The following is an 11,781-nucleotide window of genomic DNA, read 5'->3' as shown; positions in this document are numbered from 1 at the left end:
GAAAGAAACTTTCTTACAAAATTTAATTCCATAGCATGGCCCACAGAAATTAAGATGTGACTTTTATAAAGTTCAAATTATGTGTCACTGCCGTCAGTTAAAATAAAAAAAAAAAAATTACCCGAACAAGTCAAAAAATTATATTTCAAATGATTGAGGTGGGAGCTTGGATTATGTGCTTCGGTAACTCATCAATGCAATGTTTCTGTTATATTAAAAAAAAATCAAATTATTAAGTGTATCCTAAATCAGTCAGTCACTTCAAGGTACAGGAATATCACAATTATTGAAAAAGGCCTTGATCCTGAAAACATTTATATCTGTGAATTTTTAGACAAGTGAATAGTCTTTGTAGGACTGACCTCTTGCTTTATGTTATTCACACATATGAACTTGTATGCACGATCAGAGACTAAAGCAGAAATACACATTTACAAGATATCAACATTTTACCTAAAATGTCTCTTAAAACAGATGCAAAACCATTACCAGCTGATTCTTATTTGAAGCTTTGTATCAGTGTAATAGTATAGAGTTTTACACAGAAGTACCTGTAGTTTTCATCCATTCTGCCTTCAGTTAAAAAAAATATATATAAAATATAATTGACCTAAAAAGTCAACTTAAAACCAACAAGATCAATCATACTTACATCAGCCCCTTGGCATTAGAAACACTCCAACTATGACAAATCGCAGTGATAGCATGAATAAAACATCACAGATTTTATTGTGTAATATATTTTAAAAGGCCAAAAGTTACATCTGATCAGCGATGACAGCCTTGGAATCTAATGGATTCATAATTACATCTCCCTACATCTAAGAAGAAAAATACTATATATGCTCAAAAATTCAGTCTATATATAGAAATACATACATTTCAACCAATATCTGATTTTTCAGATACACCTATTTGAATAAATGGGCAACTTTCAAGGGGCCACACTCTGAAATAAGCAGTGCTTTTGTTTCCACTTCCAGATTAATATGCATTCTGATAAAAGCATGAAATGTTATCACTAAGCTGTGCGGCTCTCTAGACCTACCACAAATATACTATCTAGAAAGAACTGGGTACTGAACACAAACAGTCTGCTGCCTTCCATCTACTTCTCACTCTGCTGTTTCAATATTTTTTGCTATGACTTTGCCCCCATGTCTTATCAAGTGACACATTCCCCACTGTAAACCACATTCATGACAAGTTTCAATACTTGAAATGAAAACTTGTGTCCATTCTACACAGAAACAGTACCTGGAAAGTGTACTTTCATGCAAAATCTTTTTTTCCTGCTGTTTCCAATACACACTGACTCTTATTTTGTATCACAGCTATTTTAAAATACTATGTAATTTAAATAAAAATAATTTAAATAAGATTTCCAAATAGAGTAACCTTTTACAGGGATAAACCAGAGCATTTCCAGCAGACAAAGTAATTTGTGAGGGACATGCAAAGCACCTGAAAAAACAGACAGTGGGGAAAAAACCACTTTAACTATAGCAACAGCACTCACTGCATAATGTTTTAAGGAAAACTATGCAATTAGGTCTCTTATCAGATGATGAAAATTCAGATTTATGCCATTTGGGGGAATAAAAAAAGAAAAATCATTGTTCACCGTATCTCTCTTGAGCACTACCTAGGGGAGGGGAGTGATGGCCAGACAGCAAAAATTAAGAACGTGTCCCACCTTACGCCTATTCTGCCAATCTGTCGTGGTTGTTCTTCTGGCTCCATAGGTTTAAAAGATTTTTTTTTCCTAATTTTTTTTTTCCTGACAAGTAATACAAGACAGATTCTTGCCTTCTTAGGATCTTGCAATCTAGTTTAGACATAGCACGTCAAGTGGTGATGAAAGAAGGTTAGGGTGGGTTTGAAAAGATGAGGATTCCAACAGTAAACGATGCGGAGACATCAGTTTAGTAATGTACACATGTTTTGCATGATTCATTCGACCAAAATGGCCAAAGGAACTTAAAAAGCTGTCAAAGGCATCTTTACCTCTGACCTACCTAGTCATCCATCTGCTTCCTCATACTGTCAATCAAAACCCTCCCGTCCTTATCACTATTCTATTACACACATTTTCCACAACCATTTCTCCTCCAACTCTTAAAAAATATCTTAGCAAACATTTCAATCAGTCATTAAAAACCTTGTTAAAATATGCAATGTGTCATCAAATATGCATAGTGTACTCGTGTAAAATCTGCAGACCGTAAATCACTGTATTACATTTGATGTAGTATTAATGTGAAACATCTTAGAAAGTATTACCAATAACAACTTTGCATTACTTTCTACAGATCAGAGCTTAATTTTGTGCTACATTAAATAAAGCAAATACTTACACTTAAAGCCCGTTCAGCATGCCTAGAATAATAATGTAAATTATACTTTACATAAAGTTTATGCAATTAGTTGCTCTTCTAACAAATTCATTCAGAGGGATTTGCTGCACCTAAACTGAGAGTACTGCAATTTATACACACCGGGTCAAAACAACTGTGTTCAGTCCTTGGTAAACATATGTTTAGGAGATATATAGGTGCACGTCTGAAAATAATCATTAAAAAATAATAACAGCAAAAAAGTGACCTACCGACAGGAAACTGCATTTTTAACTTCTCTGGCCCTTATCTCTTCCAGTCTCTCACAGAAATAGTTATGGAATTATCCTGTCGAAATAGTTACGGAATAACATCAACCACTCTCGCGTAGGGAAGAATTTTGTTCGGACCTGTCACACGTTACGTATTTCTTCCAGACCCGCTGGATAACCCCCGCTAAATCAGACCTGGCACACCCCTCCCCGAGGAGCGCTCTGCCCGGGGTGACCGCCCGGCGGGCAGCAGCCCCACGACGGGAAGGCGGGCAGAGAACGCCGCGGAGCCTCGGGCCGCTCCCTTTGCCCTCTGGGGGGGCAGCGCAGCGGGACTGGCAGCGGCGGAAGGGAAAGGGGGACGGCTTTTGCTGGCCGAGAGCGGGCAAGGAGAGCCAGGAATATGCCATGATTTATTCAGGGTGAGGAAGCCCGGGGACAGACCCTCACCGCACCGCACAGCACCACTGAGGGGGCAGCCGGGGCCTGCGGGAGGCGGAGATGTGCGGGCGATGCTCCGGGGGACGCGTGCGGCGGCCCGGCCTCCGCGACTCGGAGCGAGGCGGCTGGGGAAGGGCATGCACCGCCCGCGCTGATCCGAGGGGCACTGTCCCCATTGTCTCCCTCCGGGAGAGGGGTTGCGGGGCAGCACCGTGAGCCCGACGGCACTGCGGGGCGGGCGCCACTTCCTCAGCCTTCCCAGGCTCCGCAGCTTCAGGCGGGCGGCAGAGGCGCTGGGGGCGCGGAGGGCCTGCACCATGGGGGACGGTGGAGGGGAAATGCAATTGGATTGTTCAGGTGCGACAGGGCAGAATCCCCCTGACGACTCCGCACCTGCGCTTAGCCACCCCAGAGCCATGAGCAAACCCGGCCTGTTATCCCCAGCCCCTGAGGACTCGGCCCCCGCAGGTACCAGGCTAGCGTCTCTCCTAAAGCCCATAGGTGGGTGTCTCTAAAGGGGGCAGCGTCCCAGGAAGGTCTCCAGAGGTGGTGCTGCCGGAGTAGGGGCCTCGCTCCCGCGCAGCAGGGCAGGCCGGTCCCCACAAAGGGCGCCCGCCTTGGGGGCACCGCGGGGCTCCGCCAGCGCAGCCCGAACCCCGGAGAGGCCTCTGCGCCGTCAGCAAAGGCACCCCCGCCCCGCACTAGACACCTCTCCCACCTGCAAAGTGCTGTCAGGGTTTTTAAGCGTCAAACACAAGGATAATTATAAACCTCTCAAACCTGAGGGGGTCTCATCTCCCTCTTTCTCCGACTGCAAGTCTCCACGCTTGGCCACGCCGTGTAAGCACTCTCCCCTACGCTCTTTTCCCCCTAAAAAAGGGACAAACACGGGACAAGCCGACCAGCTCCATCAGGGAGGGCAGCGCCGGGACTCCCGCCCCAGAGCTTAGAGGAGAGCTCCGCCAGCCTCATCCCCTTGGCCTCACCCGATCTCCTACTTGCAAAACGGCGAAAGGGTTTTTTCCAACACGATGTTAATGTTTTGCCAGGTTTATTTTACTTGTTATACACAGACGATACAAACGGGCAAAAACCGAAACATTTCTCAATGGAGCATGTACTGGTATAAATTATTCAGTTCCACAGACGTAACAGAACAAATATAAAAATCACAACATTCGATTTACAGAAGAGTCAAAAATATACACACGTTTATGACCCTGAATTTCTATTAGGAAATTTCCCCATCGAGTGTACTCTAGACTGAATATTTAGCCTGATGCATATTTCTGTTTGTAATTGTTTTTTTCCGTATAAAATTGAGTTACTTGTATAGATTTGCTACTCAAAATTCGAAGACTTACTATTCTGCTTCGCCGGGGGGGGTGAGTCCTGGAGGGATATTAGTTCTCCTCCAATAATATAATAAGAGGCTTACAAGAAAGATCGCTCTTATTTTCGATGTGCATTTGGTTCCCCAGGAAGTCAGATCTCGGTCAGCTACTTTATGAAAAAGTCAATTCCAAAACTAAATGCAGTAAAATATACAACTCACAACTCATCTTCACTGGACTACACTATGGTTACCAACAATTCAGTCGTCTATATCTTTTTTCTTTTTTCTTTTTTTTTTATTTTTCCTCTTTTTTTAAGATTATTCATTACAAAGATTTACAGCAATATAAAGAAAGAGGGGGAACTGCAAAGAAATTTGAAAATAGTTTGTCAGCATATTTGGCACCTGCGGGGACCGGTAATGGATTTGGCAGTTGGGGGCGGGATAGGGGATACCACAAAAAATAACAATATTGCTGATCTCGAGCTATTCCTTTTAAAAAAAAATAAGAGGCAGTTAATTTTGCTTTTGGAAGGCGTCATGCTACTTTAATCGACTTTCCTACGAGACGTATTTTTATTCTTTTGAAGGGAAAGCTGAGCTATTCCTTAGCTATGTTAGCCCAGGGCACCACGTAATTATTTCATGCGAGGAGTTATAGAGAAAGTGACAAACCCATTACTCGCTGCTACAGCTATGGACCACTTACATTTCCAGAGGCATTTAGGAAGAGCGTGTACCTGGGGAGGGGCACAAAGAAGGAGCGAAGTGCCGGGAAGGGGGTAAAGAAATTTAAACAGGATCTAAGTTTTGTGACTTAACAATGAAAACAAAACAAAAAATCCAAACAAATAATAAATAAACAGAACCAAAGAAAAGTAATGTGTTACAATAAACTAAATACTATGTACAGGCATTTCACAGGTTCTTTTCCCCACTATTACTGTTTCCCCTAGAATCCATCCGTGGTAAAAGTAAGGAAGCGCTGTACGGTTTGAGAGTCTAAGCATCCTACTGATCAGTGGGTTTCGGAGCGGCAGTGCCCCCCACGCCCCCGGGGTGCCGCCGGGCCGGGGCGGGCGGGGAGCGGGGCGGGGGGGCGGCGGCGGCCGCGGCTCAGCCTGCCTACCTGCCTCCCTGCCGGGCCGGGCCGGGGCACGGATGGGGCATTAGGGGCGAGGGTCAGTGCGCTAACGCGGAGTTATTGTGCAAAAGGACGACGGGCCAGTGGCCGCGCCTAGCTGTGCGAGTAGAAGCCGTAGTAGCCGATGTCCTTGGCGCAGGTCTTTTCGCAGTCCCGCTGGGTGAGCACCTCGCTCTTGAGGGGCGAGGAGCTCTCGGACACCGGGGTGTCCGAGGGGGAGATCCGCCTCCTTTTGGCCTGCTCGTAAATCCCAGAATCGGAAGAGTCGATGGATTTAATGGACGACGGCGTCTCGATCCAGCTGGAGTCGGACAAATCTTTGGGCTTGGAGTCCTCGGCGCCCGGCAAGGGGGACCGCTCGGGGGCCAGGCTCTCCGCCTCCTCCCCCAGGTAGGGGTTGCCAGCGGCCATGCGTGCCGCCGCTGCACTGTTGGGCCAGCAGGAGAGCACAGAGCCCGACTTGCTGCAGTACTGCGGAGGGCTGCGGGCCCCCCAGCCCGAGGGGTCGGCATAGTAGCCCAGTGGCCGCCCGGCGCAGCCGGCCGCTTGCAGCGGCAGTGCCTTGACTCCCGCGGCCGCGTAGGACAGCAGCGTGGCCGCGTTGCCGGCGAAGTCGGTGGCCGTGTCGTAGGCGGAGGCGGCGAAGTCGAGGCGGTTGTTGGCGGGGGCGACGAACCAGCGCTGCGGCGAGGGGGCCCCCGGGTCCTCGGCTTGCTGTGGGGAGAGCAGCCCGTTGGTGTGAGGCACGCTGCGGTCGGCGCCGGGCCCCGGGCCGGCTCCTGCCCCGGGGTGGAAGCGGGACTTGGCGTAGTTACTCACGAACTGGTCCTGGAGGAAGGAGCCGGCCATGGCATAACGGGCCCCGGGCACGATCTGCGAGCGGGGCGAGTCGTTGGGGGAAGGCGTCAGCCGGTCCATGTCGCAGCCCGTGTAGATCCTGCCCAAGAGAAGGGGAGAGAGCTGGGTGTCCGCCGCAGCCCGGCGCCCTCCTCGGCGCGGCTCCGAGCCGGCCGCGGCCCTCGGGGGACGGACGGGACAGGAAGGCGCGGCTCCAGCACGCCCCGACCCGGGAGCCTGCGCTCCTCTCCAGACTCTCCCTCCGGCACCAGTACCGCCGAGGGCCTTTAACGGGGAAGAGGAAAGACGCGGGGGGAGGAAGCACGGAGATCAAATCATTCGTAACCCGTTGGCCATTTCTTGACGGGACTGAGACCCCTCTCCCCAGTTCGAACCCACATCCCAACGGCGTGAAATCCCGCGTGGTGACACATTGACCGGTCCCGCCACATGCGCAACAGGCAGCCCGGTCGTTTGCCGCGAACAGCATGAGTGGCAGACTACGGAATACTATCGGCTGTTTAACACTTATTATTGGGAGTCACAGACGAACCATCAACATTTTACCGAGTTTAAATTAAGCTAATCTTTAAACACCTACTGTAGGAAATGTAAAGCCAGACACTTCCAGTGTTCCCTGCGTGGCCTATATATAATTCTCCCATGCTGGGCTGCAATTTGCCATTATAAAAACTTTAATGGATGAATAACTACTATCTGTATTTAATTCGGGCTAAAACTGTGCTTTAATTAACCCTCCACGCCTCCTAGAATTTCTTATCCAAAATAAACTTGGCCCTTAAACAAATTCAATGTGCTAGACAACATTGAAGATTCCCCCTCCCCCCGTCTCCTTTCAAGTGACGCCCTATAAAGTTTTTTCCCATTAAAAAGAGAAAAGCACTGGGGGCGAAGGCCACACAGCCTTTCCAAAGGCTGTACATCCTCCTTGCAGAGCACCCGGAGAGCGGGCAGGCACGGCGGCCACGCTCCGTGGCACCAGGAGTGGCCACTCCCCTCCCGACGGCGGCCCGGTTCCCCTCCACAGGTGCCGCGACCCCCCGCCCATGGGAGAGAGCGGCCTCACCACAAACTGCTCCCTGAGGAGACTAGGAGCTCGGCCTCGGGCCCCGTATCGCACTAATTCAGCCCTCGGCATTGTTTCCACGCTTGTCCTGAAATCCTGCTGCTGGTGAGTGCTGGACCACGGTCCAGCGGAGAGAGGCTGAAGAAGACGCTGAAGATACGCGTAGGCTGAGGCGCTCCAAAGGAGGCCGCTGGCCGCCTCAGTTTAGAGAGGAAAAAGTTTCCCTCCTCAAAGGCGGGGTCCCATCCCGCAGACCCGGAGCTTGCGGTGGGCCAGGTGAGCTTCAACGCCGCCCGTCTCCTCGGGCGTGTGGGCCGCCCTGCGCCTTCCACTTCCCGCTACCTCGAGCCAGGAGAAGCCTCCCGGCAGGCCTGCTAGGCCAGGATATACCCATTCGAGTCCCCAGGGCCGGGAAAGGCTGAGGTGTTCGGCGCCTGACTACCTCCCGGAGCAGCACCAGCTGCATCTGCTGCAGAGGGCACGGCCGGTGGGTCAAAGGGCTGGGAACGCCTCGGAGGCGGACGGGCCGAGGCAGTACAGAGACAAACCACGATTAAAACTTTGGAGGCTTTAGCTCCACCCAGAAGGGAGAGGGGGAGGAAAAAATTCAACCCTGGAGAAGAACAAAACAAGACGAAGACATCTCCGTCAGGTCACGGGCCCTGCGGACCCCGGGATGATGAAGACCCGGCAGGCTGCCGGGGTCTGAGCCCGTGATGCTCGGGAGTTTCTCTGGGAGCCCTTATGCGTCAAGTGAAACGGAAACTTGGAAAGAGGCGCCAAGATACGTGCCAGGAAAAACCAAGAACAAAACTGCCGCAAGTGCCGAAGCGAGATGCGGACTCAGGTGCGGGCAGCGCGGTCTCAGGCGCGGAGGCGGCCGCAGGACTTCGCGGGGCCGCGCCGCAGGGCCGGCCCCTGCGCGAGAGCGGGAGAGTGCCTCCCTCCCGGAGGCCTCTGGAAAAGCCTGACATTACACATCTGGGTGTGAAATGAAGCCAGCCCTCATACTAGAGTTTCCCCCTTTGACATGTGTGAGCAGCCAGCAGAAGGGTAACAAAAATCAGGTTTACTTACGTATCATAATTGTCTCGGAATCCTTTTGCGAAAGGGTTGTGATCTATTTTCAGCTGCGTAATCTAGGAAAAGAGAGGAACAGAGCTCAGGTTGTGAAAGCCTGAAAAATATACCACACTGCAGCCAATACGTTTTTAAAGGAGCAAGATTTACTCTAATCAAACAAATTGTCTTTAAACTGTGAAAAATAAAGCTGTAGCATGCTTATAGCCATCACAGTCTCACTTTAAGACTTGCGTTGTTGTAAAAAGTACAATAACATTTAATATTTAACCCCATGTTTTGAGTTGTGTCAATATTCCTACTGCAGGGGTATGAATATATTTAAATCCAGAAATGAGGCAAAACGCACCGCAGAACGGTAACCAACAGTTTGCATTTGCATAGAGCAAAATAATTAAAGCAAGAATGTGGACGGAACATATGTAATTTGAAAAGGGGGCACCAGTCTGTAGCACAGCCAGACCACTCCGAAACACATCCAGGCATTAAGGAGCTTTCAATTTAAGGAAGTTTCTCTGTCACCCCTGGCGCAATCAATGAGGATGTTAATTGATCTTTGCAGACTGAAAGCTTAAACTAACAACTCAACAGCTAAACTGAGCTGTTTCCAGCTGGGAGATACTCGCGGAGCAGCGCCCAGCCCTGGCTGGGCTGGAGGGGCAGGATCGCGCCCGGCCTGGCGGGGAGGGCGATGCCACTGCGGGCAGGGACTCCCGGGGCGAAGACGGCGCAAGCGGCTCCGGCCATGCTGGGGACTGGTCAGGGCGGGATGGCTCAAAGAGAGACAAGAAGCCTCCTCATCTCCCGCCGCCGGAGACCCGGGGAAGGGGGTGCAGCGGCCGGCCCGGCCCTGGCTGTGTGCCCTGCGGGAAGCGCGGCGACCGCGAGAGGAATAAACCAGGGAGCTCTTTACATCGGTGTTTTGGTAGGCGGTGACTGCTATGAACTGGGTCTCGGGGAAGGTGAAGGTCTGCACTCTGCCAGGCTGGTTGGTATCCTCCGTCCCATCTTCGTTCACCTCCACCACATGCAAGCGGGGCTGGTACTTGTGAAGGGACTGCAAAACCACCATCTGTCAGGCATGGCAAAGGGAGGGAGGGGACCGTGGAAAAAAAAAGAGGAAAAAGAAAAAGAAATTAGAGCGAGAAGGACGAGGATAGCGATGCCCGCTGGCCGCTGCCTCCCTGGGATGGCTGCGGGCTCCTCGGGCCGCACCGGACACTGGTGTCAGCCTGGGCAACACGCTCGGGGGCGTCGAGGCCCGTGGCAAAATAAACGTGAGGACTTTCTCACCACCACCACTCCCCTTTTATTTTCACCTAAAGATACGATCTAAAAAAAATACACGTCCTTTCGGAAACGGCAAAATTTTGCCTGAAACAATAAAAATAATTCTGGCAGAGCCATCTGCGTTCCCCCACTGACCTGCCCGTTGTTGTTTGATGCTCCTTTATTGTTTGTAAGTTTTAGTTTCCCAAAGGAGATTTCCTGGCGCATCCAGTGGGCTCCCGTGTTGGGGGAGTCGGGGTGCATGTACACCCGGTTTCCTGAGCAAAACAGCAAAAAACACAAGCACATCACAGTTCTCGCGTATACCCCGGTTCTGTCCCTGCAGCTGCACACGAGGACGAAGGATCGCGTTAGGTTACCAATATTCTACAGCCAAAATTGCATTAATTTTAACCGAAAAGAATTAAATTAGCTCTTTCCGAACACATTTTACCTTCTCCTCCACCCTCTTTTTTTTTTTTAAAGAATCGTTGGCCCATTCACGTTTAAGAATTCTCCAGAGCCAGTCCACGAAGGCATTAATTAATCATTCTCACCTACATATGTGTCGGGAAAAGTGTTAATTGGAGAAACTTGCCTTGTACATTGGTGTCCGCCTTGCCGCAAGGAACCCATTTGCCTCCCTGAAATCTCCAGTGGTTGGGATCCGCCAAAATTACATCCACAAAAATATTGTAGTGAGCCGTGGGGTCGAGACCAGAAATATTAAAGCTTAGGAAAGGGAACATTCGCCTATAAATAAAAAAAAAAAAAAAAAAGAAGAAGAAGGAAAAAAAGCAAAAAAAAAAAACCAAAAAACCCAAAAAAACCAAAAAAAAACAAAGGCAAGCAAGCCAGCGACGCGCGGAGGAACCCGCCGTTGTGCTTTATCCTCACGGCTCCCGGTATTGACTGGGATATAAAAATCAAAAGAAATCCCCTCCTCGGAGAGTCGAGCTTTTCGCAGGGAAGGGATGAGGGCAGCGGGCGCTGAAACCTGCGGAGCGGCAGGGAGAGGTGCCCCGGTGGGGACCGGCTCCGGCGCTCCCGGTTACCAGGACAGGGACCCCGGTGACGGGTGGACTGCTCCGCCGAGGCGGCGAAGGCTGCAGGCGGCATCCCCGGCGGAGCCCGCGGTTCAGTCCCGACACCCAGCGAGGGTCCGCACGGTGGCTTACCTTCCCTGCTTCGTGATGATCATCTCCGTCTGGTGCCGGTGAAATTTCAGCCAGAGTGGCCTGTTGCACAGGTAGACCTGAGCCTTGCCGGGAACCAGCCCCGGCTGGGTGGAGGAGAACTGGTAGAAAGGTGCACCTTGGTAGGAATGGCCATACTGCTGGGGGTACGGGTAGCCCGCCGTGGGGTAGCCTTGCGGAGAAGAGTTGGACAGGAGGCTGTTATAAGCTCCGTTGGTGATCACAGGATGGTGAGCCATGTAGCGGCTGGGGCTGGCGATGGAGAAGGCTGGGTGAGCAGGTCCATGCTGGCTGGGATAAGGGAACATGGTACTAGGAGCAGAGGCAGCAGACTGGGGCTGGCTGGACTGAGAGAGCAGATAGCGATCTGCAGCAGATCCATCGAAACTGTGACGAAGCTCAGAGACCCCGTCCAAGACGGGAGAGAGTTTGTTTCTCTGGACGTCCCCTGGTGTGTCCTTGGAGTCAGGAAAATTGTCTGTATCTGACTGATTCGTCATCCCCCTGGTAATTTTTTTCAAAGGTGAACTTCTCTCCAGGTTGTCAGTGGTCGAGATAATGGGATGATCATGCAAGGCAAGCTCAGATCCGCCTGCATGTGGGTAACTGCTGCTCACATTGAGAAATTTCTTGGAGAGCATGATAGAGGGAGAAAGACAATGCTCCAGCTGCATAGCTCTAGCACCACAGTAATAACCCTTCAGTCCCTGGATCTGAAAGGGCTCCTTGGTATCAGAAGCTAGACATCCTGGGACCCTCAGTAGGCAGAAAGCACTTCATCCA

The 11,781-nt window shown here is 50.6% G+C and overlaps 1 protein-coding gene across 2 annotated transcripts; it reads right to left on the bottom strand.

Moving 5' to 3' along the window:
- Nucleotides 1-4,091: 4,091 nt before the first annotated feature.
- Nucleotides 4,092-11,781, bottom strand: TBR1 (T-box brain transcription factor 1). 2 transcript variants are annotated; one of them, XM_071562224.1, is made up of 7 exons: nt 10,981-11,781; nt 10,401-10,555; nt 9,959-10,080; nt 9,447-9,605; nt 8,531-8,592; nt 6,349-6,466; nt 4,092-6,243 (listed from the first exon to the last, which is right to left on the bottom strand). In XM_071562224.1, the coding sequence occupies exons 1-7, from the start codon at nt 11,670-11,672 to the stop codon at nt 5,623-5,625; spliced, it is 1,929 nt and encodes a 642-aa protein (XP_071418325.1). In that variant the 5' UTR covers nt 11,673-11,781; the 3' UTR covers nt 4,092-5,622. The 2 variants fall into 2 exon arrangements, with proteins under 2 accessions (XP_071418325.1, XP_071418324.1); XM_071562223.1 differs by having other exon boundaries at nt 4,092-6,466.

This window comes from Pithys albifrons, chromosome 8, assembly GCF_047495875.1.
Source record: "Pithys albifrons albifrons isolate INPA30051 chromosome 8, PitAlb_v1, whole genome shotgun sequence".
NCBI lineage: Eukaryota > Metazoa > Chordata > Aves > Passeriformes > Thamnophilidae > Pithys > Pithys albifrons.
The sequence above is the reverse complement of the archived record's forward strand: the minus strand, read 5'-3'. Positions and strand labels throughout refer to the sequence as shown.